Consider the following 25001-nt stretch of genomic DNA (forward strand, 5'->3'; position numbering starts at 1 on the left):
CAACATTGCCTTCCTCTTTGCTTTGTTACGCGCTGTAGCCTTGAATCGTTAATCCAACCCACTCCTCAGCCATTACAAACTCTGGAACAAGGGAAGATAGAAATCACAGGGCCTACTTTCGGAAGATTGGAGGGTATTCTCACTAACAGATTACCGACTCGAGGCGGTTGACGTTTCCTCAGACTGGAATGTATTGTATTATTGAAAAATATTATAGAAAATTACCTTCAGGGTATAATGTATAAGCTGTATGTGTAATGTAAATAGATTTTCTTTCTTTTTCAATCTTTTTATTGAGTTTCATATATACATATAAAAAAATAACATAATAATGAGTAAATTATGAATACAATAGACTTGAAATCGCATTAATAATAAGATAACAATATCCTATTAAACATCAACAGAAAAAAAATACCTTAATCAATCAAGTCCATATGATTATATATGAAAAAAAACAAAAATAACCGTTAAAGGAAGAAAAAATTTGAAAATATGTGAAAAAAATATATATTAGGAAAAATAAAACACTAAACTAAACTAACATGGGCAATAATAATAGCTTACAAGTATATGATAGTGTCAACAAACTCCGGAACTCCATACCTGAACATGAATAAGCAGAAAGAAGGTCTGGAAAAGGCCAAATTAATTCATATGAAAATGTCGAATAAACGGTCTCCAAGTTTCTTCAAATTTAATTGATGAGTCAAAAATAGTGCTTCTAATTTTTTCCAGGCTCAGATAAGAAATAGTTTGAGAAAACCACTGGAACGTGGTAGGAGGATTTACTTCTTTCCAGTTTTGTAATATAGACCTTCTGGCCATTAATGTTACAAAAGCAATCATTCGTCTGATTGAAGGGGAAAACTGATTACCATCTTCATTTGGTATGCCAAAAATTACAGTAATAAAATGAGGTTGTAAATCTATATTCCAAATTGAGGAAATGGTAGTAAATATGTCCTTCCAATAGTTATGTAAAGTGGGACATGACCAAAACATATGGGTCAATGAGGCCACTTCTGAATGACATCTGTCACATTGAGGGTTAATATGAGAATAGAATCGAGCAAGTTTATCTTTAGACATATGAGCTCTATGTACGATTTTAAATTGTATTAAAGCATGTTTAGCACATATAGAAGAGGAATTAACCATTTGCAAAATTTTTTCCCATTTATCTGTTGATATATTATATCGAAGTTATTCCCTGACTCCTACCAAAGAACTTTATAAGAAGAGAGTTGAGCTTCAAATGGAACATAGTTTACTATTATCTTCAATTGAAAATCAATTAATTAGGACCAGGGCTCAATTCTATATTCACAGTGATCGAACTGGCAAACTGTTAGCTAATCAATTAAAAGCTATTTCGACTAAGCGACAAATTATTAAAATTCGCAAACAAGACGGTAATTTAACTACTGATCATAAAGAAATTAATAATACTTTTCAAGATTTTTATAAATCTTTATATCAATCAGAATTTGATGGTGACCAGTCCATGATAGATAATTTTTTTTTAACAATTTAAATATTCCTAAACTGATAGATGAAGACCATAGCCTGTTAGATGCTCCTATCTCTATGGTGGAAATAGGAGAGGCTATCTCATCAATGAATTCAGGGAAAGCTCCTGGTCCTGATGGTTATATAGTAGAATTTTTTAAAACTTTTTCTTCTTTGCTCTCTCCTTGGTTATGAGAAATTTTTAATGATGTGTTTGCTAAGAAGAGATTACCTCAATCTTTTTATGAAGCTAATATCTCTCTAATTCTCAAAAAAGATAAAGATCCTACTTTATGTACATCTTATCGCCCTATATCACTATTAAATGTAGATTCTAAGATTCTTACAAAAATTTTAGCCATTAGATTAGAAAAAGTACTATCACAGATTATTTCAGAAGATCAAACTGGTTTTATGAGGAATCGGTATTCCTTTTTTAATGTTAGAAAATTGATTAATATAATTCATACTTCACCACCCACAATCCCAGAATGTGTTATCTCATTAGATGCTGAAAAAACTTTTGATAGAGTTGAATGGACATACTTAATTAATACATTGAGAAATTTTAATTTTAGTCCTAACTTTATATCATGGATTAAATTAATATATTATAAACCTGTTGCTTCTGTTCTTACCAATAACTATAGATCCTCTTTTTTTCAATTATCTCGTGGTACGAGACAAGGCTGTCCCTTAAGTCCTTTATTATTTAATTTTGCATTAGAACCTTTAGCTATTGCTATTCGTGAATCTCCTAATATTTTTGGTATTACCCGTAATGAGAAGTTATACAAATTATCACTTTATGCTGATGACTTGCTGTTATATATTTCTGACCCTGATAGGTCTATTCCCGCTATTTTATCCTTGTTGGTTCAATTTGGTATTTTTTCTGGTTATAAACTAAACTTAGATAAGAGTGAATTATTTCCTTTAAATGCACAAACTTTATTGAGTGATAGGATACCATTTAAAGTTGTTACTGATAACTTTACCTATTTAGGTATAAAAATTACCAAGAAATATAAAGATTTATTTAGATTGAATTTTTTACCTATGCTTCATCAAATTCAACAACTTACTACAAGATGGTCTCCTTTATTTTTATCATTAATTGGCCGGATTAATGCTATTAAAATGATGATTTTACCGAAATTTTTATACTTATTTCAAGCCTTACCAATTTTTATTTCTAAATCATTTTTTGATAACATTGATTCAAAAATTTCCTCATTTGTGTGGCAAAATAAAAACCCTAGGTTAAGTAAAAGGCAATTACAAAAATCTAAAAAAGATGGTGGTTTAGCTTTACCTAACTTTAGATTTTATTATTGGGCAAATAATATTCGTAATTTAATGTATTGGAAACTAGATTTGGATTCACCATTGTGCCCACAGTGGGTAAATTTGGATTGTAATGAGGTAAAGGAATATTCTCTATTCTCTGTTCTTGGTTCTTGTCTTCCTGCTGATTTAGTTAAATTTAATAAACAAATATCTAATCCTGTTATTAAACATACATTACGAATTTGGTTTCAATTTCGTACGTTTTTTACTTTGAAAAACTTTGTTCTTGATAGCCCTATCTTACTTAATTTCTTTTTCAAACCCTCTTGGACAGATCAAGCTTTTAACATATGGAAAAGGAAAGGTATAAAATGTTTTCGTGATCTTTTCTTTGAAGATACTTTGATGTCATTTGACCAACTTTCCAACAAATTTGAATTACCTAAATCTAATTTTTTCAGATATTTACAAATTAGAAATTTCTTACATAAAGTTTTACCATCTTTTCCTAATTCAACTTTAGTGCATTTTACAGATTTGATTTTTACCTTAAACCCTTGTCAGAAGGGATTAGTAGCTTTTATTTATAATATGATTATGAAGATACAACCAGAAATATCAGTTAGAATTAAACAAGAATGGTAATGTAAATAGATTTTGTCTTTAGATTTGGATCCTATCCCTAAGGTATCTCATTATATAGATGTACATATTCCAAATGTGAAATGTGTTTATTTATTCAGATACAGTATGGAGTAGGCCCTTCCAGCCCTTCGAGACAGGCTGCCCAGCAATCCCCCAATTTAACCCTAGCCTAATCATGGGACAGTGTACAATGACCAATTAACCTGCCAACTGGTACAACCTTGGACTGTGGGAGAAAACCCAACATGGTCACGGGAGAACATACAGACTCCTTACAGGCAGCAGCAGGAATTGAACCTGGGTCGCTGGTACTGTATTGTGCTACCACTATGTTACCATACAGCCCTAACAGTTTTGAACTCTGGATTTCAGAGTAAAAAGGGATCATTAAACCACCTAAGAGACTGATTGAAAGTTGATCAGTGGATGAGGGACTGTAGTTGCTCATTACAACTGAAGTTGAAAATTTAAGGGGAGAAAAGAGAAGAGACCAGCTACAATACAATCCTTTGTTGGAAAGAATTATTGTTCCTTGCAGGTTTATGAGGACATGGTATTGTGTTTGTTTTTCTTTCAAGGAGGATGATGTTGCTATGTGTGTACATAATAAAGAGCTTCAGTTCCCGGTGGGCAATGCAAGCGGTTCAGAAGGAACTGGAAGCTACAATGGTTAATGGGTCGCACATGTTCAGTATTGAGTGGCAGTTCAGTATTAAAATGTTCTAATGTAAACCCATGCCAAATTTGTCTTTATTAAGAACAGGCATAACATTTCGGATAAGGGGTAAATATTCGGATAAATAATAACCTTTTTTTTGGTAACTATGTTTTCATGTAATTATGTGTGTTATATGTGCCTTGTGCTGTGTGTGACTGCGATACTGTGTTTTGCACCTTGGCCCCAGAGGTATGCTATTTCTTGTGGCTGTTCTCATGTGTATGGTTGAATGACAAGTAAACATTACTCTATTGTCACCAAACAATCGATACTAGAGCGTACAATCATCACAGCGATATTTGATTCTGCGCTTCGCGCTCCCTGAAGTACAAATCAAAGTAAATATAATAAAAATGTAAATTATGTCATAATTAGAAAATAGAAAAGGGAAAGTAAGGTAGTGCAAGTCAGGTCCGGATATTTGGAAGGTACGGCCTAGATCCAGTTCAGCAGTCTTATCACAGTTGGAAAGAAGCTGTTCCCAAATCTGGCCGTACGAATCTTCATGCTCCTAAACCTTCTCCCAGAGGGAAGAGGGACAAAAAGTGTGTTGGCTGGGTGGGTCGTGTCCTTGATTATCCTGGCAGCACTGCTCCGACAGCGTGCAGTGTAAAGTGAGTCCAAGGATGGAAGATTGGTTTGTGTGATGTGCTGGGCTGTGTTCACGATCTTCTGCAGCTTCTTCCGGTCTTGGACAGGACAACTTCCATACCGGGTTGTGATGCACCCTAGAAGAATGCTTTCTATAAAAATTAGTGAGGGTTTTAGGGGATAGGTCAAATTTCTTCAGCCTTCTCAGGAAGTAAAGGAGCTGGTGGGCCTTCTTGGCAGCGGACTCTGCTTGGTTAGACCAAGTCTGGTCATTTGTGATATTCACCCCGAGGAATTTAAAGCTTTTGACCTGTTCCACCTGCGCACCACCGATGTAGATGGGGTTGTGCGGTCCACTACTCCTTCTGAAGTCAACAACCAATTCCTTTGTCTTGCTGACGTTGAGGGATAGGTTATTGTCTTCCCACCATGCCACCAGGTTCTTAATTTCCTCTCTGTACTCAGACTCACCATTACCCACGATACGGCCTACAATTGTGGTGTCATCAGCAAACTTATATATTGAGTTCAATGGAAACTTGGCTACACAATCATGGGTGTACAGTGAGTACAGCAGGGGGCTGAGTACACAGCCTTGTGGGGCACCGGTGCTCAGAGTGATTGTAGAGGAGAGCTTGTCCCCTATTTTTACAGCCTGGGTCCTGTCTGTGAGGAAGTTGAAGATCCAGCTGCAGATCTGAGTGCTAAGACCCAGGTTCCGCAGCTTAGGAATCAGTTTATGTGAAATGATGGTATTAAAGGCAGAGCTTTAGTCAATGAAAGGGGAACTAAATAAAGCTACGGAAGCTCCTTCCTTGTGTTTGCATCCAGGTGCTGATAAGGAATTTCTGTTTATAACTGTATTTCCATGTTTTTAACACCAGAGGGCATAGCCTCAGATCAGAGGGACATACCTTTAGAACAGAGGTGAGGAGGAATTTATTTAGCCAGAGACTGTTGTATTTGTGGAATTCGTTGCCACGGGAGGCTGTAGAGGCCAAGTCATTGGGTGTATTTAAGACAGAGGTTGATAGGTTCTTGACTGGTCAGGGCATGAAGGGTTACGAAGAGAAGGCAGGAGATTAGGGCAGAGAGGGAAATGGATCAGCCATGATGAAATGGAACATACAAATGTCCTAATTCTCCTCCTATATATAATGGTCTTAAAGTACAATATAATTGTGCCCCTACCAATAAGCTGTGAAGCCCAGGATCTCTACTTCAGCCCTGAATTTTCTGCAGTTTTGTTGACAGCAGTGACTGTATGATATGTAACATAACCAGCCATTTTCTGTTGTTCTGTCCACATCCAGTATGTGTTTACTTGAACAAAACCGGCAACCCGGGCCCCCACCTCGACAGGAAAAAACTACAACAACTACCAGACCACTTCGGACCGGCTCGGGCTTCTGTCGTCTTGCAGCAGGCGGTCCAGGCCTGCATAGACTGTGCGCACAATCAGAAAGTGGTCTTCTCCCTCCTGAAGCAGGGGCACGGCGGGGAGGTCATATCTGGTGAGGAAACGCTGTCTGGTCTGTGTTACCCCCAAGGTCCCATGCCACCAGGTTCAGGAACAGTTATTCCTACAGACTCACTTTCAAGGATTCATATTCTCGGTTTTTTTTTGGTACAGTCTGTTTTTTTCCCCCACATTGGTTGTATTTCAGTCTTAGTTTATATATAGTTTTTCCATAAAATTCTTTTGTATTTTATTGTTCCATTGTAAATCCCTGCAAGAAAACCAATCTCAGGGTAGGAAATGGTAGCACGCCTACTGCTGTATGTTTGTCAGTCATAGAGTCTACAGTGCAGAAATGGGCCCTTCGGCCCATCTAGTCCATGCTGAACTGTGGTCTTGCCTAATCCCATTGACCCATAGCTGACCATAGCCTTCCATCCATGCACTTGCGCAAATTACTCTTCAGTGTTGAAGTCAAGCCTGCATCCATCACTTGCACTGGCAGCTCGTTCCACACTCCCACCACCCTCTGAGTGAAGAAATCCTCCCTCAGGTTCCCCCTTAAACATTTAACCTTTCACCCTTAACCCATGACCTCTTGTTCTAATCACACCCACTCAGTGAAAAAAGCCTGCTTGCATTTACCCTATCAGTTATCAACACCCTTATCATTATGTGCCGTGTCGTGGGCAATCATGGTCTTTCTACATCAATCGTAGTTGAGGAAACACCATGATCGTTCTTGGCAAGATTTTCTACAGAAGTGGTTTGCCATTGCCTCCTTCTGGGCAGTGTCTTTACAAGACGGGTGACCCCAGCCATTATCAATACTCTTCAGAGATTGTCTGCCTGGTGTCATTGTTTGCATAACCAGGACTTGTGATCTGCACTGGCTGCTCGTACGACCATCCACCACCTGCTCCCATGGCTTCACCTGACCCTGATTGGGAGGGGGGTGGGCTAAGCAGGTGTTACACCTTGCCCAAGGGACCTCCCCGCCCAAGCTAGCGGTGGGGAGGAGCACCTTACACCTCATTTGGTAGAGAACTATCTACACTCAGCCACCCAACTGTAGCTGTATCATTTATGTTGTTGTATATCTCTGTCAAATCTCCCCCCCATTCTCCTAGGCTTTGTTTGAACTGATGGAGAGAGATAACAGTGGGAGCTGGGGACCACAATGTCATACAGCACAGAAACAGGCCTTTCAGCCCATCAGGTCTGTGCCAGCCAAGAGGCACCCACTTACATTAATGCAAAGTTCAAAGTAAATTTATGATCAAACTACATATATATCACCACATACAGTGCCGAGATTTGTTTTCTTGTTTCTTGATTCATTTATTACTCAATGAATCTATAGACTTATAACCAAGGAAAGTTTTCTTAACATTTAAGAAAAACTTGGACAGGTACATGGATGAGAGGGGTTTGGAGGGATATGGTCCAGGTGCAGGTCAGTGGGACTAGGCAGAAAAATGGTTCGGCACAGCCAAGAAGGGCCAAAAGGCCTGTTTCTGTGCTGTAATGTTCTATGGTTCATAATAGAATCAAATGAAAGACCACACCAACTTGGGCATTGAAGCAGTGTGCAAAAGACAAAGTGCATATACAAAAAGAAAGAATAATAATAAATAATTAAGCAATAAACATTGAGAACATGAGATGAAGAGTCCTTGAAAGTGGGTCCATCAGTTGTGGGAACATTTCTATCTTGGTTGAGATAGAAAAGTACCCTTCTTGTTCAAGACCCTGATGGTTGAGGCATAATAACTGTTCCTGAACCTGGTGGTGTGAGTCCTGAGATTTCTTCCTGATGGCAGCCATGAGAAGAGAGAATGTTCTAGATGGTGGTGGTCCCTGATGATGGATGCTGCTTTCCTGCAACAGCATTTCGTGCGGATGTGCTCAATGCTGGGTGGGCTTTACCTGTGATGACTTTTTGTGGGATTTTTGATTCCAGCCTGTGATGTAGTCAGTCAATATACTCTCCACTACACCTCTATAGAAGTTTGTCAACGTTTTAGATGTCATACTGAATCTTCGCAAATTTCTGCCGTGTTTTCTTCATAATTGCACCTGCATGCTGGGCCTGGGACAGTTCCTCTGAATAACACTGAGGAATATAAAAGTTGTTGACCCTCTCCACCTCTGTCTCAGTTCATTTCACAGAGTGGAATATCACTGTGTAGTCCACAGACACTAGGCCCGGAGCAGCGGAGTAGGCCCATAGTCTCAATTTATCACACAGAGGGGCAAAGCACTGGGTAGCTCACAGGCACTAGGCCTGGAGCAGCCGGGACATGACATAGCCTCAGTGCTGAGGAGAGCAGAGTAAAATGTCAGCAGAGCAGAACTTTTAAGATGGAGGTTCTTAAAAATTAATTGCATTTTTGTTTTCCCATAGCCACATTTGACCACGAACAGCACACGCTAAACCTGCCAGCGGTAAACAGTGTCGTGTATGCACTGCGTTTCCTGGAGAAGCTCTGCCACAGCCTACGGTGCGACAATCTCTTCGGGAACCAGCCTTTCAGCCAGTGCAATCCAGGCAACCACAACTCTTCCGTCTACGAAAGTGACCGCTTCATGCCAGGTAACTGAGAAACCAGCAAAGGTACAGGATCTTTCGGGCTAAATTTTGATTCTAAACACGAGTAGGCTGCCAGAGTAGTATAGCGGTTAGGGCGACGCGATTACAGCATGTCAGAGTTCAATTCTGGTGAGATGGAGTTAAGTCTCTACCAAAGGAGGTGCAAGGCACTCCTTCTCTTCGCTAGCCTGCAGGTCACCCTTGGGCAAAGCACCTGCTTAGCTCCAGATCAGGGCTATATGAGGCCATGGGAGCAGGTGGTAGAAGTTTGTATGAGCAGCCAGTGCACATCACGTCCTGGTTGTGCGACCACTGACACCAGGCAGACAATCTCTGAAGAGTATTGATAATGTCCTCTGATTAGGCTAGCGTTGCTGGATGGCAAGGCTCAGTAGGGCAGAAGGTCCCATTCCGTGCTGTATCTCTAAATAAAATTTTGAAATAAACTTCACGGAATATAAACAGGATGCAGAACTGGTCGGAGGAGAGGCAGGTGGAATTCAGTCAGTGCAGTCCAGCCAGCCACAATACCGACTACGAAAGTGACAACTTCATGCCATCTCCCTGTGCAACTTGCAACGAGACAGACAGGCAGAGTTCCCCAGGCGGGGTTCTGTTTGTGCATGTAAATACTTCTGGAAATTCATTAAATAGGAAGAAAATTTTTGCAAGATTTGGTTTAATGCAGATGCCAATTCAAAATAAAAAGGCAGCTGTCCGTAGTCTCAGTAAGCAGCCGTTCAGCTTTCTCTGGGGAAATATCGGTTGACCAAGAAAGGTGTTCAGGGACCCGATAGAGAAATTAAAAGGTACACGTGAAATACCCAGCCATCCAGTTGCATCACTTACACCCCAATTACCAAAACCTGATCAGCATCCGTTCAAAGATTTGTTCAATTTTGATTTTACAAGACAGCAAATTTTATTTAGGAAGCTTCATCTGTTGCAGTTTAAATTACCATTTTCCTGCTTTTCAGAGTTCAATGTTATTATCAGAGTACATATATGTCACTACAAACAACCCTGAGATTCATTTTCCTGCGGGCATACTCAGCAAATCGTTAGAGTAGTAACTATAACAGGATCAGTGAAAGATCAACCAGAGTGCAGAAGACAACAAACTGTGCAAATACAAATATAAATGAACAACAATAAATAATGAAAACATGAGATAATGAGATAGAGTCCTTAAAGTGAAATTATTGATTGTGGGAACATCTCAATGGATGGGCAAGTGAGTGTAGTTATCCACTTTTGTTCAAGAGCCTGAAGGTTGAAGGGTAGTAACTGTTCCTGGACCTGGAGGTGTGAGTCCTGAGGCTCCTGTACCTTCTATCTGATGGTAGCAGCGAGAAGAGAGCACAGCGTGGGTGGTGTCAATGTCTGATGCTTTAACGTTTGGGGATTTATTTTTCCAGGTGAGCCTTTTATCCTGGAGGATGGTCACCCAGGCCCCACCGAGTACCGTCTGGATCCCATGGATTCCGCCCTTAATTCCGTAACCCCCTCCAGCCCCATGAGTAGGAATTCCAGAGAGTTCCGAGCTTATCGGCCTCTACAACACTCGATGAGCCTGACGCAGAACAGCGCAGGGACATTTCGCCGTCTCAGTTCTGGAGGTAACACCGCGGTGACCCACTGTTCAACCTTCCTCCCGGGGGCAGAAATGTTTAATACAAGGAGGCATATCCTTGAGCTGGGGGGGAAAACGTCGGGCAGGTAGCAGGAGGAGGCGTTTTTTTTTAAATATATACGTGGAGTGCTGGGTGCATGGAATGCGTTGTCAGGGGTGGTCGTAGAGGGAGATACATGAGGGGCGTTCAAGGGACTCTTTTAGATGGGCACACGTATGACAAAGTTGGAGTCTATGTGGAAGGGAAGGGTTAGATTGATCTTGCAGCAGGTCAGCACAACATCATGGGCTGAAGGGCCTGTACTGTGCTGTAATGTTTTAACACCTGTCCGTCTTGAGCTCTATTTTAAAGAGAAAGCTATTTGAATGTCAATGTGCTTCAACTGGTGCCATATCAGAAGCAGGTTTAATATCACCAACAAATTGTTGTGAAATTTGTTATCCTTGCGGCAGCAGTACAATACCAATCGAGGAAAAGACCAGCGGCCAGTCTGGACATCAAAAACTTGGACAGGAGGGATCTTCAATCAGATCCACAGCCCAAGGAGAAAAAGGCAGCAGCAGGTTGCAGCAGTGGAAAAGAGCATTGACCAGCGATCAATCAGCAATTGATTAGTGAGAGCAAATTAAATGAAGGCAGGGGCAAGCACAGCAGCTGTCATCTGAGTGGACAGAGTGGTGATCTTGAGGCTTCAGCGAAGAGAGGCTTCACTCAGAAAGCAAAGGACAAAAAGCTCAAGTTTTTTCCTTCTCTTCTTTATGTCTGCTCAGCTGGGACAGTAAAGATGCCAGGCAGGATAGTGAAATGCTCCTCTTGCAGGATGTAGGAAGGCAGGGAGACCTCCAATGTCCCTGACCACTGCAACTGTAAGAAGTGCATCCAGCTGCAGCTTCTAACAAACTACACTGAGTTGGAGCTGGAGCTGGATGACCTCTGGATCATTCAAGAGGCTGAAGGGGTGATAGGTATGATATACAGAGGGATAATTATACCCAAGATGCAGAACACAGGAAACTGGGTGAGTCAGGAAGGGAAAAGAGGTTAAGGAGCCAGTGCAGAGTACCTGTGTGGTCATCCCCCTCAACGACGGGTATATCACTGTGGATACTGTCAGGGGAGATGAACAAACAGAGGGAAGTCATAGTGGATGGGTCTCTGGCACTGAGTTGCCTTTATGACTCACAAGGGAAGTGGGGAGAAGAGGCATGCTGTGGTGACAGGGGTTTGATTAGTCAGAGGAACTAACAGGAAGTTCTGTGAGCGAGAATGAGATCCCCGGATGGTATGTTGCCTCCCAAGTGCCAGGGTCTGGGACATCTCAAATTGAGTCCTTAGCATTCTTAAGTGGAAGGGTGAACAGCCAGAAGTCATGGTCCATATCAGTGCCAATGACATGGGTAGGACAAGTGATGAGGTTCTGCATAGGCAGTTCAGGGAGTTAAGTGCCAACTTAAAGGGCAGGACCTCCAGGGTTATGAACTCAAGGTTGCTACCCATGCCACGTGTTAGTGAAGCCAGAACTAGGAAGAATTAGACAGTTCAATACATGGCTAAGGAGTTGGTATAGGAGGGAGGGCAGAAGATTTTTGGATCACTGGTCTCTCTTCCAGGGAAGGTGATACCTGTACAGAAGGGGCAGTTTGCACTTGAACTGGAGGGGGACTAATATCCTAGAGAGAAGGTTTGTTAATGCTGCACGGTGGGGTTTAAACTAGAGCTGCAGGGGGAAGGGAACCAGAGGGCCAGAGCAGTTAGTGGAGAGGTTGTGGAGGAAGATGTTGGTAAGATCTCAGACAAAGTCAGGAATCAAAAGGTTGAGCCTGGTGTGACTAGGTTCATGATCTGCTTATATTTTCAATGCAAAAAGTGTCGTGGGAAAGGCAGATAATAGTGCTGAAGATGAGGTAGCTGGTTTACAAACAGAGGCAATGTGTAGTGTGGAGAGGCTGTTGAGGGGAAAATTGCAGTCAACAGGATGACCTGCAATGTAAAAGGCGGATAAATTCGAAAAGTGTGAAATCAGGTCTGAAGGCATTGTATCAGAATGCTCGTGGAAAATGGAATAAGGTAGATGAACTTGCAGCACAGTTGCAGATCAGCAGGTATGATGTTGTAGGCATCAGAGAATCGTGGCTGAAAGATTTGATGGGAGTTGTATGCAGACCCGCAAGCAGTAAGGATGTGGCCTACACGTTACAATGGGAGGTGGAAAATGCATGGCAAAAGGGCAACGTTATACGAGTCAAGGGGTCTTCAATATGCAGGTAGATTGGGAAAATCAGGTTGGTACTGGATTACAGGAAGGGGAATTTCTAGGGTGCCTACAAGATGGCTTTTTGGAGCAGCTTCTGGTTGAACCCACTAGGGGATCAGCTATTCTGGATTGGGTGTTGTGCAGTGAACCAGAATTGATTAGAGACCTGGAGGTAAAAGAACCCTTACAGGAAAGTGATCATAATATGATCAAATTCACCCTGAAATTTGAGAAGGAGAAGCCAAAGGAGATGTATCAGTATTACAGTGGAGTAAAGGGAATTACAGAGGCATGAGAGAGGAGTTGGCCAGAATTGATTGGAAAAGAACATTGGTAGGGATGACAGCAGAGCAGAAATAGCTGGAATTTCTGGAAGCAATTCGAAAGACACAGAATATATACACACACATCCCAAAGAGGAAGAAGAATTCTAAAGGAAAGATGACATAACCATGGCTAACAAGAGGAGTCAAAGCCAGCATAAAAGCCAAAAAGGGGGGGGGGGGGTATACAATAGAGCAAAAATTAGTGGGGTTTTAAAGGATTTGGAAGCTTTTAAAAACCAACCGAAAGCAACTAAAGAAGTCTTTAAGAAGGTTAAGATGAAATACAAAAGTAAGCTAGCCAATAATATTACAGAAAATACCAGAAGTTTTTTCACATACATGAAGGGTAGAGAGAGGCGAGAGTGGACCTGCATTGTGCCGTACCCTTCCATGTTCTTGCTTCTTTCTCAGCACACTTATCCTCGGCTCAGCATCCCGGTATCCCAGGAGTTCCCAACCCTGCTTGATGGCATCGTTCCATGGCATAAAAATGGTTGGGAACCCCTGCATTATCCTGAGGAGCTCCAGCCGAAGCTCTGCGCTTTCAAAGTTGAAATTTAAATGGTGGATTTCCACAGCATTGAGAAGAGCCGTCTCGTCGAATTACAAAGATGAGCTACTGCAGGAAGAGCAGGTCAGGAGGTTTCTGTGAAGACGACCACAAAACGAGGAAACGTCAGAATAACCCACCAAAAAGAAATGACGGTCGAACACCCAATATGCGGGGGGTGGGGGGGGGGGGGAATAAACAAATCGTGCAAACAATCAAAGCAAGCTTCAGAACTGGGGTCTTTATAAAAGACACGAAGCCAGGCGTCACTGCAGCTAGAGCAGGCCACAGCCTCAGTTCATCACAAAGCCGAGTAAGTTTTGCGTGACCGCAGGCGCGAGGCGAGGCATCGCTGCAACCGGTGCTACAGTCCAGTGTAGAGCCAAGTAAACGTTACAGAGCAGTGAGCAGAACCGGCATGTCCCTCACCTCCGCAACAGACGCCCTGACCTCATCAACCTGACACGATGCCTAAATCATCCAAGTGTTGGGTCATTCCTCGCTCTCAGACCTCTCGCAATTCGGCTCTTTTACCAAGGCAGCAGGACGTACAGAGAGTCCATGGAGGGGAGGCCAGTTTCCATGATGTGCCGAGCTCTGACCACAACTCTGTGCAGTTTCTCATGGACGTGGGCGTGCATCACGAGCAGTGATACATCTTAAAAAAATAATTGGCAGGGTCAAAGGGAACATTTCTTTAGGCTCCTGAGGAAGTGGAGGCTATTATAAACGCGGGAATATCTGCAGATGCTGGAAATCCAGAGTTACACCACTACACACACACACACACACAAAATGCTGGAGGAACTCAGCAGGTCAGGCAGCATCTGTGGAAATGAATAAACAATCAACATTTCAGGCCAAGACCCTTCTTCAGGACAGAGTTAGAAGGGGGAAGATGCCAGAATAAAAAGGTGGTGGGAGGGTGATGGAAGAGGATAGCTGGAAGGTGATAGGTGAAGCCAGGTGGGTGGGAAAGGTCAAGGGCTGGAGAAGGAATCTGATAGGGGAGGAGAGTGAACCACAAGGGAAAGAGGAGGGGACCCAGGGGGAGGTGTTAGGCAGGTGAAAAGAGGTAAGAGGCCAGAGTGGATACTGTTTGCCTGAAAAAAAAATTAAAAATGTGCAGAACAGCTAGCTGAATCTGGTCAAGATCCATGGACAAATAGACAAAACAAATGTCTTAGTTCTCACCAGGTGGTGGAAGAAGTGGGGGCTGTTGTTTCCTGGATTGAGATAATTAAAAGTATACATTATGAAGGACCTACTGATAACCTGTAAATCAGAGGTTGCTTACAAATAAGTAGTTAGAATCAACTGCATTCGCACTGTAATGCAATTAATCCCATTATATTCAATTAAGGCCAATTTCTTGTTTCTCCAAATTCCCATGTGATACAAGTAGTCTGTAATTATATTTGTGTTCAGCTTCAAGCAGTCCATCATAAACAAAGACATTTCTGAAGAAGCAGCAACACTTTTGAAAATATTTGTTGTCCAGTGTGAAATGGACAGATTCAGCAAAAGGGAAAGGAATGAGATCGGAGGCAAAATTGTAGACAGGGTGAAAACAGGATCTGACCACACCATCATGAATGTACGGGCAATAGATACTCCCTCTTTTTCTGCAAAACAACCATCATAAACCCATAGTCTAACTTCCCTTTGGACTTGGAGGCAATTTGATGTGGCAGAACCGAGGTGAAGCGAGGAAACTGGCCTGTCGCCAAGAGTGAGGAAGACTCAAGAATCAATTGATTGATGTTCTGGGCCTGATTGGAGTGGTTGGAAACAGATCAAGTCAGGGCAGCGGGGTCCATGCCCCAGAACATATCAAAGCGACTGAACACGGTGTTTGGACAATATAGGCACCAGGCCAGGTCGAAAAGGTCAAGGTGTCAGGGCACGAAGCGAGGAACAGGCCGGTTCAACTCGCAGCTCTGCCCTACGCTGAACTAAGGGTCTGTGGAGGGATTCGCTTTGTGGACTTCAGTTCTGAATGTGTTTATTGTTTGCATGATTTTTTTCCTCTGCTCATTGGGTGTTTAACCATTTTTTTATTACTGGCTTCTATTGTGTTTCTTTGTTTCACGGCAGCCTTTTAGGAGACATTCATACTCTGATAATAAATGTACTTTGAACTTTGAGTAGGCAGCTGAGGATGCAGCCTTGTTGGACACCTGTACTGAGGATAATCTTGGCAATTACTGTGTCTTGTTCCTCTCCCTAGGCTCCGACAGGTTTACAGCGTCACGGGATCCGCCCCGCGTGATCAGCAGGGACCCATCCAACTGGGCGGTGGAGGATGTGATGCAGTTTATCCGCGATGCAGATCCACAGTCATTGGGCCCGCACGCAGACCTCTTCCGAAAACACGTACGTACACCAACACGGGGGAAGGGGTGGGAAAATGGAGCCAAACCAGAGGATTGGCCACGAATGTCTGAGCAGACTCAAAAGGGTCTTCTGTACTTCCTCTCCCCCTCCCCCCAACTTCTCATCCTGGCTTCTTCCCCGTTCTTTGCAGACCTGATGAAGGGTCGCGGCCTAAAACACTGACTCCATAGATGCCGTCTGACCTGCTGAATTGCTCTTCCAGCATTTTGTGTGTTGGACATGGAGTAGTTGGGTTCAGGGAAGGAAAGATGCCTTCATCTTCTTCAATGTTCTGTTGAAGAATAGCAATGAAGTTATTCTTCTCCAAACACTCTCCTGCAAATTCAGTGTCCCTTTTGAGTTTTAGCTTGACTTCTTCCTACAGTGCGACATAGATCAGTTGCCGATACGGCAGATGAAGTTTAACCCAGAATAATGTGAGGTGTTGCACCTTGGTGGGGCAAATGCAAGGAGATAAGGATCTTGCCCTTAGCAGTGCACTAACAGGGTTGCTGAGCAGAGAGACCTTGGGGTTCAATTTATAGTTCCTTGAAAAAGGCTACACATTTGATAAAGTGGTTAAGGCAACTCAATGTACACTTTCTTTTATTAGTCAAGGCATTGAATTCAAAAGTCAAGAGGTTATGTTGCAACTATAGAATTTTGGTTAAGCCCCATCTGGAGTATTGCATCTGGAGATCGTCCCGCTATGAAGAAGGATATTAAGGCTTTGGAGAGGGTGCAGAAGAGTTTTACCAGGATGTTGTCTGGTTTAGAGTGGATCATGAGAGGCTGGATAAACTTGAGTTGTTTTCTCTGCAGCCCTGGAGTCTGAGGGGAGTTCCGAGAAAGGTTTATAAGATTATGAGAGGCACAGATAGATTAGACAGAGAGCATCTGTCTCCCAGAATTGAAATGTCTGATACCAGAGGGCGTGCATTGAAGGTGAGCGGGGATAGGCTCGGTGGGGGGGGTAAGTTTTTTTTAAACTCAGAGTGGTGGATGCCTGGAATGTGCTGCCTGGTCTGGTGGTAGAGGCGAATACATTAGAGGCTTTTAAGAGATGTTTGGAATGGCACATGGTTGTAAGGAAGATGGAGGGATGTGGACATAGTCTAGGTAGAAGGGATTAGCGTTTGGCTGTTTTTGATTTACTTTTTAGCTGGTACAGCACAACATTGTGGGCCGAATGGCCTGTTTCTGTGCTGTACTGTTCTATATTCTATGTTCTAAATTGAGTAACTTCATTTGAAAGTTCTACATTCAGTACTCAGCCCATGGCAAATGACTTGTAATTCAAAGTAGCTACATCAGTAATTATCCTCTGCTGTCTTTATGGTGTAGTCCTCGGTAATAATTTTAATCACCATAATGCTCAGAGGTTTTATGAAGTAAAAACCATAGCATGAATGGAAATAAGTTATTTTGGTTTGTTTGAAAGTAAAAATCACACAAATACAAACTTGGTAGTTTGAATGTAAAGATGATTTGGGCCTTACATTTGATAAATTAGAGCTGATTCTAATTCTGGCCCACTGCTTCTTGAATGATCTACTGTGTTAGGCAGAGGAAATGCAGCCACCTAACTACTCCAAAAGCATTGTCACATAACCCGTGACCACGATGGGCATATGGGACATCACCACGTGCAGCTTTCCTTCTGAAGTGCTAACACTAAATGCTGGAAGAACTCAGCAGATCAATCAGCTGCTACGGGGCAGGCTCGATGTCCCGAGTACTGCTGAAGGGTTTTGGCCCAAAACACCGACTGTTTATTCCCCTGCCATCTGATTTGCCAAGCTCCTCCAGCATTTTGTGAGCATTGCTCAGGATTCCAGCATCTACAGGATCTCATGTTTACGTTCTTTGTTCTCGCTAGACTGATCCCATACAGTGCCCTGTGGCATCCCCAGCGGTAGGGATTACAGGGAGGTCGCTTCTTTCACTGCAGTCATGTCCTGGTGGTGGGTGAATTGAACCACGTTCAGCGTCTGTCCTCTCGCAGCCCTCTCTCAAAGTCTGCTTTCTTGCCTTTGACAGGCACGGTGCAAAGCTGACAAATCCAGAACCTGGCACAATCCAACGTAGGAAGACCAAAACACATTGTTTGCCCACCTCTCCATGCAACCATAAATCTCATGACTTGATCCACTGACTTGGTTACTGGGTCATAAAGCACAACAGATCCTTCGGCCCATTTCCATCCGTGCTGAACTAATAACCTGCCTAATCCCATCAACCTGCACCCAGACCAAACCCCTCCATAACCATCCCATCCATGTACCCATCCAAATTTCCTTTAAACACCCAGGATTCAAAGTACATTTATTATCCAAGTATGTATGCCATGTACAGCCCTGAGATTCACCTTCAGAGAGCCACAAAACAAGAAAACGTCAAACCTTCAACACCCAAAAAAAAACCAGAGAACAAATCGCCATGGCTTTCACTGATGCCCAGTCGAATTTGTGCCCCTCTTGATCTTCTTGGGTAGAGACCAGGGAGAGTTGGCCATGTCACTTAACAGCCAGTTGATGTTCATGGATCTTCGTGGGTCGTTTTCTTCCAGTTTGGCCAACGTAATATTTGCTGCAGTCTCCACACTGGATTTTGTAGACCACATCGGTCTTATCCAATAGATTGGTTCATTCCTTTAGAATGAACTCTCCTCAATGTTGCTGTTGGAATGACTGAAATTCCCTGTTCTTGGAGCAGTCAGACCACCACTTCCATCTCTACCCAGGAAGGTAGAGGGGCAGAAATTCACTGGGCATCGGTGAAAGTCATGGCGCAAGCAAACACGCAGCATGCAAGTGAATTCCTAAAAGATGGCTTTCCATAAACAGTTCTGTAAACAGACATGTAGACCTTGATCCTATTTATAAGCCAATGCAGGCAAAATTCCAGACCATACACACAGAGCATAGAGTTCGCCACGCAAACAATCAGCGACAAGACCCTCTCCCTACATCACAATTGAGTTTCCGCAATGACAACCAATCAGCTGATTGACAAGTATATGAAGGCCAGGCATTCAGGGACAAGCCACGCGTGAACAGCGCACTGATGGTGTCTCCTCGTATGGTGACTGAACATTTGTAAATGGACCGTCAAGATCAGAGAACAACTCAACCCAACCATCAGCCACCCGAGCTACACATTTTAGGAGTTATTTCCAAATTTAGTTCAATCTAGCGTTGTATCATTTGCTATGATGTAAAAGTTGTAGTCAAACCCAAATCCAGCAGTTCCACTGGCAGCTTGTTCCACACACACACACACCACCACCCTCTGAGTGAAGAAGTTCCCCCTCGTTTCCCTTAAACAGTTCAACTTTCACCCTTAAAACTTCTCATTCTCATCAGTTTCTGAATGTGCTCTGGGATCCTTTGTGGCTTGAGATATGAACATTACTGGCAAGGCAAGAATTTGTTACCCATCTCTTTTGACTTACTGGGCCATTTCAATCAACCCAATAGCTGGTAGATTGGATTGTTCTTCTCAGATGTACCAAGACACAGTGAAACCCTGTCTTGCATACCATTCATACCACACATTTCAATACAACATTACATGAGGAAGTACAAGATATGAAAACAATGCAGAGAAAGTTTAGTAGACGGGAAGATACACAGTCACAAGATTTAAAGATAAAGGTTAGATTCTTAACCCAGAGAGACGTGTGCTGCAGCTCGTTAGAGCAAATGCAAGGTGACGCAGCACTTTTAAATGGCAGGATCCTTAACAGTGTTGCTGAGAGATCTTGGGATCCAAGTTCATAACCCTGTGAAGATAGCTGCACAGGTCGATGAGGTAGTTAAGAAAGCTTACGGAATGCTTGTTTTTACTAGTCAAGGCAATGAGTTCAGAAGTCAAAAGGTTAGTTGCAACTTTATAGGCCACAATTGGAGTATTACATACAGTTCTGGTCGCCCCACTATAGGAAGGATGTCGAGGCTTTGGAGAGGGTGTTGAAGAGGTTTCCCAGGACGCTGCCTGGTTTAGAGGGCATGTGCTATCACAACAGGCTGGATAAAGTTGGGTAGTTTACTCTGGAGTGTTGGAGCCTGTGAGGAGATCTGATAGAGGTTTACAAGATACGGGAGGCATAGAGAGAGTGGACAGAGTGCATCTGTTTCCCAGGGTGGAAATCTCTAATACCAGAGGGCATGCATTGAAGGTGAGAGGGGGTAGGTTCAAAGAGGATGTACGGGGTAAGGTTTTTACTCAGAGTGGTGGAATGTGCTGCCTGATCTGGTGGTAGAGACAAATACATTAGAGTGTTTTAAGAGACATCTGCATAGGCACATGGATGTAAGGGAGATGGCGAGGGAGGATTATGGACATGGTGTGGGTGGGAGGGATTAGTGTTTGGGTGTTTTGGATTTGCTTTTTTGCTGGTTCAACACAACATTGTGGGCCAAATGGCCTGTTCCTGTGCTGCACTGATCTATGTTCTATGAAGATTAACATTTCACTGTAGTTTCGATGTATATACATTGAAACATTCAGTAAAATATGTTGCTTGCATCCAGTCAAATCAGCGAGTATTACGATGGGAAGCCCACAAGTGTCACCTCGCTTCCATCACCAGTGTAATGCCCACAGTTCACCAATCCTCACTGTTTGAAGTACACTTACGGTCAAAGTCAAGATTCCTCTCCTTACAGGCAGCCGTACGCATTTGGAATGTGGGAGGAAACGGGATCATGTGAAGGAAGCCCATGCCATCACAGGGAGCAAATTCCAACTCCATAAGGTATAGGAGCAGGAGTAGGCCATTTGGCCCATCAAGTCTGCTCTGCCATTCAATCATGGGCTGATCTGATTCTTCCAGTCATCCCCACTCCCCTCCCTTCTCCCCATTCCCTTTGATGCCCTGGCTAATCAAGAGCCTATCAACCCCTGCCTTAAATGTACTCAATGACTCGGCCTCCACAGCTGCTCATGGCAACAAATTCCACAGATTTACCATCCTCTGACTAAAGTAATTTCTCCGCATCTCTCCTCTAAATGGACGTCCTTCAATCCTGAAGTCGTGCCCTCTTGTCCTAGACTCCCCCACCATGGGGCCATAACTGTGCCATATCTAATCTGTTCAGGCCTTTTAACATTTGGAATGTTTCTGAGATCCCCCCTCATTCTCCCGAACTCCAGGGAATACAGCTCAAGAGGTGCCAGACGTTCCTCGTAGGTTAACCCTTTCATTCCTGGAATTGTTCTCATGGATCTTCTCCAATGTCAGTATATCCTTTCTACAGCAGCAGAAATTGAACCTCAATCTTACAGCTGGCAGTGCAGAGCATTGCATTAAGCACTACGTCAAGCGTTCATCTCATCATAGTTGGGAAACTTTCAATCATCTTACAACGGCAGCAGATCTACTTAATTCAACTTAGCTTTTTAATAGACATGTATATACACTTACTGTAATTCACATTTTTTCTCCATTATATATGCACTGTACTGCTGCTAAAAGGACAGCAAATTTCACGACAAGTGCCAGCGACATTAAACCTGATTCTAATTCTAAAAAGTAACATTGGGATAAGTTTATCTCTTAAAGTGATTCAAGGGAAGGTTGACACACCAAATCTAAAGCTCTCAACAACGCAAGCTTCCAAGTGGATCAACTTGCTAAGTATGTCATGGGTTAACATCCGAATAAGCTGCTTTTTCATTGCTGCCAGGAACTAGTTAAAGGCGCAAATTGAGGTGTTAACATTTTGAAAAGAATCACTAACTAACTGCGGTGCTGAGGTACCTCCTAGGATGCACCGGGACACATCTTCAGTGATGTAATCGTGTGCTTCGGGTCTTTCAGTGTCAGATACTATCGCCCAGCTGACCCAGCCAGGGTTGATCAGGCCCCGTCTTGTGTCCCAGCAGCATTAGTCCATGGGTCTCACCTATTGATCCATAGCCGTCTGGAGGCTCGCTCTGCAGCCTGATGGCTCATTTCTTTGCCAAGGAGAGAGTAGGTTCTACGCAGCAAAATCTCCACACCCCATCTCTGTAGGCTCGCATCGCGCCCTCCAACCCTGGAACTTTTTCACGTCATTCTGATTTTTCCAGGGTAACACAAGTTCTTTCCTGTTTGCTCGGCAGATAGAAAGGCGGAAGCAGAGCTAAAATCTGAGAGGTTTCTCCACGGGGAGTTTCTTAGACAAAGACTGATTGTAGATAATACTCGCTTGTGAAGCATTTGGGGGAATACCAAGAGACCTGCTCTTCGCTGAACTGAGGAGGAGGCTGTGGCCTACTCCAGCTGCTCCGGGCTTTGTGTCTGCAGGCTCAGTGACATTTACTCCGCTATGTGCTGAACGGAGGCTGAGGCCTGCTCCGGGCTTTCAGTCTGAGGACTCACTTTCATTCTAAGTGCTATTTGCTTACTTTTATTGTTTGCATGATTTGTTTTTTTCCCCCCCGCTCTCTCGCTCTACACACATTGGGTGTTTGACATTTTTTCCGTAAGTGGGTTCTTTTGGATTTCTTAGTTCTGTAGCTGCCTGTAAGGAGACGAATCTGAAGGTTGTATAACGTACACGTACTTTGAACCCTGAGTACTACAGCACAGAAACAGGCCCATCTTGTCTCGGCCAAACTATTATTCATCTAATCCAGACGCGAGAAGCTGCTTTGTTTTGGTGTTGGTCTCCCTTGTACCTGTGGTAATGGGCTCTGTTTGGCTACATGAGGAACCAGTTGTGTTTTGTTCTGTTTAAAGTTAGGCTGCTCGTGAACTGAAGCTTCTGTATCCTGACAGTGACTCCCTACAAGCGCTCGTGTTAGAGCCTGTCAGGGCATATCAAAGCACTGTAAACCCTCGGGTCACGCTGGCATTGATGAAGATTGCTAATGGCTTGCAGCTTTGAACCTTTGCCAAAGTGGGATTCTTTGCATTGTGAAGGTTACATTTATTTATTTAGAGATGGCATGCAGAACAGGCTTGTCCAGCCCCAGGAGTCGCACCAGCCAGCAATCCCCCGATTTAACCCTAGCCTAATCACAGGACAATTTACCATGACAAATCAACTAACTAACCTGTACGCCTTTGGGCCGTGGGAGGAAACTGGAGCATACAGAAGTAACGCACATGGTCACAGGGAGAACATACAAACTCCCTTACCAGACGGCATCAGAATTGATCTCCAACCCCCAGAGTTGTAAAAGCATTGTGCTAACTACTACGTTACCATGGTTCCATAATCTTGATGCCTTGTATTCTTAGAGTCATAGAAAAGTACAGCACAGAAACAGACCCTTTGGCCCATCTAGTCTGTGTTGAACCATTTAAACTGCCTACACCCATTGACCTTTACCGGGACCATAGCCCTCAATCCATGTATCCAAACTTCTCCTTAAATGTCGAAATCATGTTCACATGCACCACTTGTGCTGGCAGCTCGTTCCACACTCTCACCACCCTCTGAGTGAAGAAGTTTCCCCTCATGTTCCACTTAAACTTTTCACCTTTCACCCTTAATCCATGTCCTTTGGTTGTAGTCCCACCCAACCTCAGTGGAAAACACTGCTTGCATTTACCCTATCTATACCCCTCATAACATGGTATACCTCTATAAAATTTCCCTCAATCTTCTACGCTCCAGGGAATAAAGTCCTAACCTTTTCAGTGTTGTAATTTTTCTCTGTATTCTTTCAACCTTATTTATATATTTGCTGTAGGAAGGTGACCAAAACTGCACATAATACTCCAAATTAGGTCTCACCAATGTCTTAGACAATTACTAATGTGATAAAAACAAAAGTAGGTTTAACTAGTTTGTCTCTTTTAATGTCTCTACACTGGTCTCCTTTATCAGTGTTTGACCCTTAACCTTCGACATCTCTTCAATCCATGTACCTGCCTCGACCATCCCCTCTGGCAGCTTGTTTCACAGACAAACCACCCTCTATGTAAAATCAGAAGTTCTCCCTCTGGATCTTCTCCCCTCTCACCTTAAACCTGTGCCCTCTAGTCCCTGGGTCCTCAGCCCTGTGAAAAGACTGACTGCAGAAGGACCGAGTGAGTTGCCCTTCGCTGGGAAAAAGGCCCAGTCTGGGCTCATCGTGATCAACTGTACAAGATCACTTCTCAGTCTCATACCCTCCAAGAAATAGAACATCACAGCACAGTACAGGCCCTTCAGCCCACGATGTTGTGCCGACTTGTTAACCTACTATTAAGATCAATCTAACGCGTCGCTCCAACATAACCGTCCATTTTCTATCAGCCATGTGCCTGTCGGGGGTGGGGGGTGTTGGGCAACACGGTAGCATAGTGGTTAGCTTAATGCTATCACTGCACCAGTGACTGGGGTTCAATTCCCAGCACTACCTGTGAGGAGTTTGTATGATCTTTCCGTGACCACGAGCATTTCCTCCAAGCACTCGAACGTTCTAAGCACGAGCGTGTTAGTAGGTTATGGTCGGAATTGGGCAGCACTGTTTTGTTGGGCCTTAAAGGTCTGTTACTCTGCATTATTTCTAAATTAAAAATGCATCTTAAATTCCTGTATAGGAGGAATGGAGATGGGCTAACCCCTATTGAAATCATTGGGTTTGGGGTTGAGAGGGTGAACAGCTTTAAGTTCCTCAGCATCCACATCACCGAGAATCTCACGTGGTCTGTACACACCAGCTGTGTGGTGAAAAATGCACAACAGCGCCTCTTTCACCTCAGTTGAAGTTTGGTATGGGCCCCCAAATTCCAAGCACTTTCTACGAGGGCACAATTGAGAGCATCCTGACTGGCTGCATCACTGCCTGGTATGGGAACTGTACTTCCCTCGATCGCAGGACTCTGCAGAGAGTGGTGCGGACAGCCCAGTGCATCTGTAGTTGTGAACTTCCCACTATTCAGGACATTTACAGAAATAGGTGTGTAAAAAGGGCCCAAAGGATCATTGGGGACCCAAGTCACCCCAACCACAATCTATTCCAGCTGCTACCATCCGGGCAATGGTACCGCAGCATAGAAGCCAGGACCAACAAGCTCGGGGACAGCTTCTTCCACCAGGCCATCAGACTGATTGATTCATGCTGATATAATT

The 25001-nt window shown here is 43.4% G+C and overlaps 1 protein-coding gene across 8 annotated transcripts in view; it reads left to right on the plus strand.

Moving 5' to 3' along the window:
• LOC132380423 (polycomb protein SCMH1-like) overlaps positions 1-25001 on the plus strand; it is a 211319-nt gene that overhangs the window by 184320 nt on the left and 1998 nt on the right. For all 8 annotated transcript variants that reach the window (XM_059949208.1, XM_059949209.1, XM_059949211.1 and 5 more), the window contains 4 exons: positions 6070-6270; positions 8623-8811; positions 10227-10427; positions 15803-15948. In XM_059949208.1, the coding sequence (XP_059805191.1) occupies positions 6070-6270; positions 8623-8811; positions 10227-10427; positions 15803-15948 (737 nt within the window). The remainder of the gene's footprint in view (positions 1-6069; positions 6271-8622; positions 8812-10226; positions 10428-15802; positions 15949-25001) is intronic.

The sequence above is a fragment of the Hypanus sabinus genome, chromosome 24 (genome assembly GCF_030144855.1).
Source record: "Hypanus sabinus isolate sHypSab1 chromosome 24, sHypSab1.hap1, whole genome shotgun sequence".
Taxonomy (NCBI): Eukaryota; Metazoa; Chordata; class Chondrichthyes; order Myliobatiformes; family Dasyatidae; genus Hypanus; species Hypanus sabinus.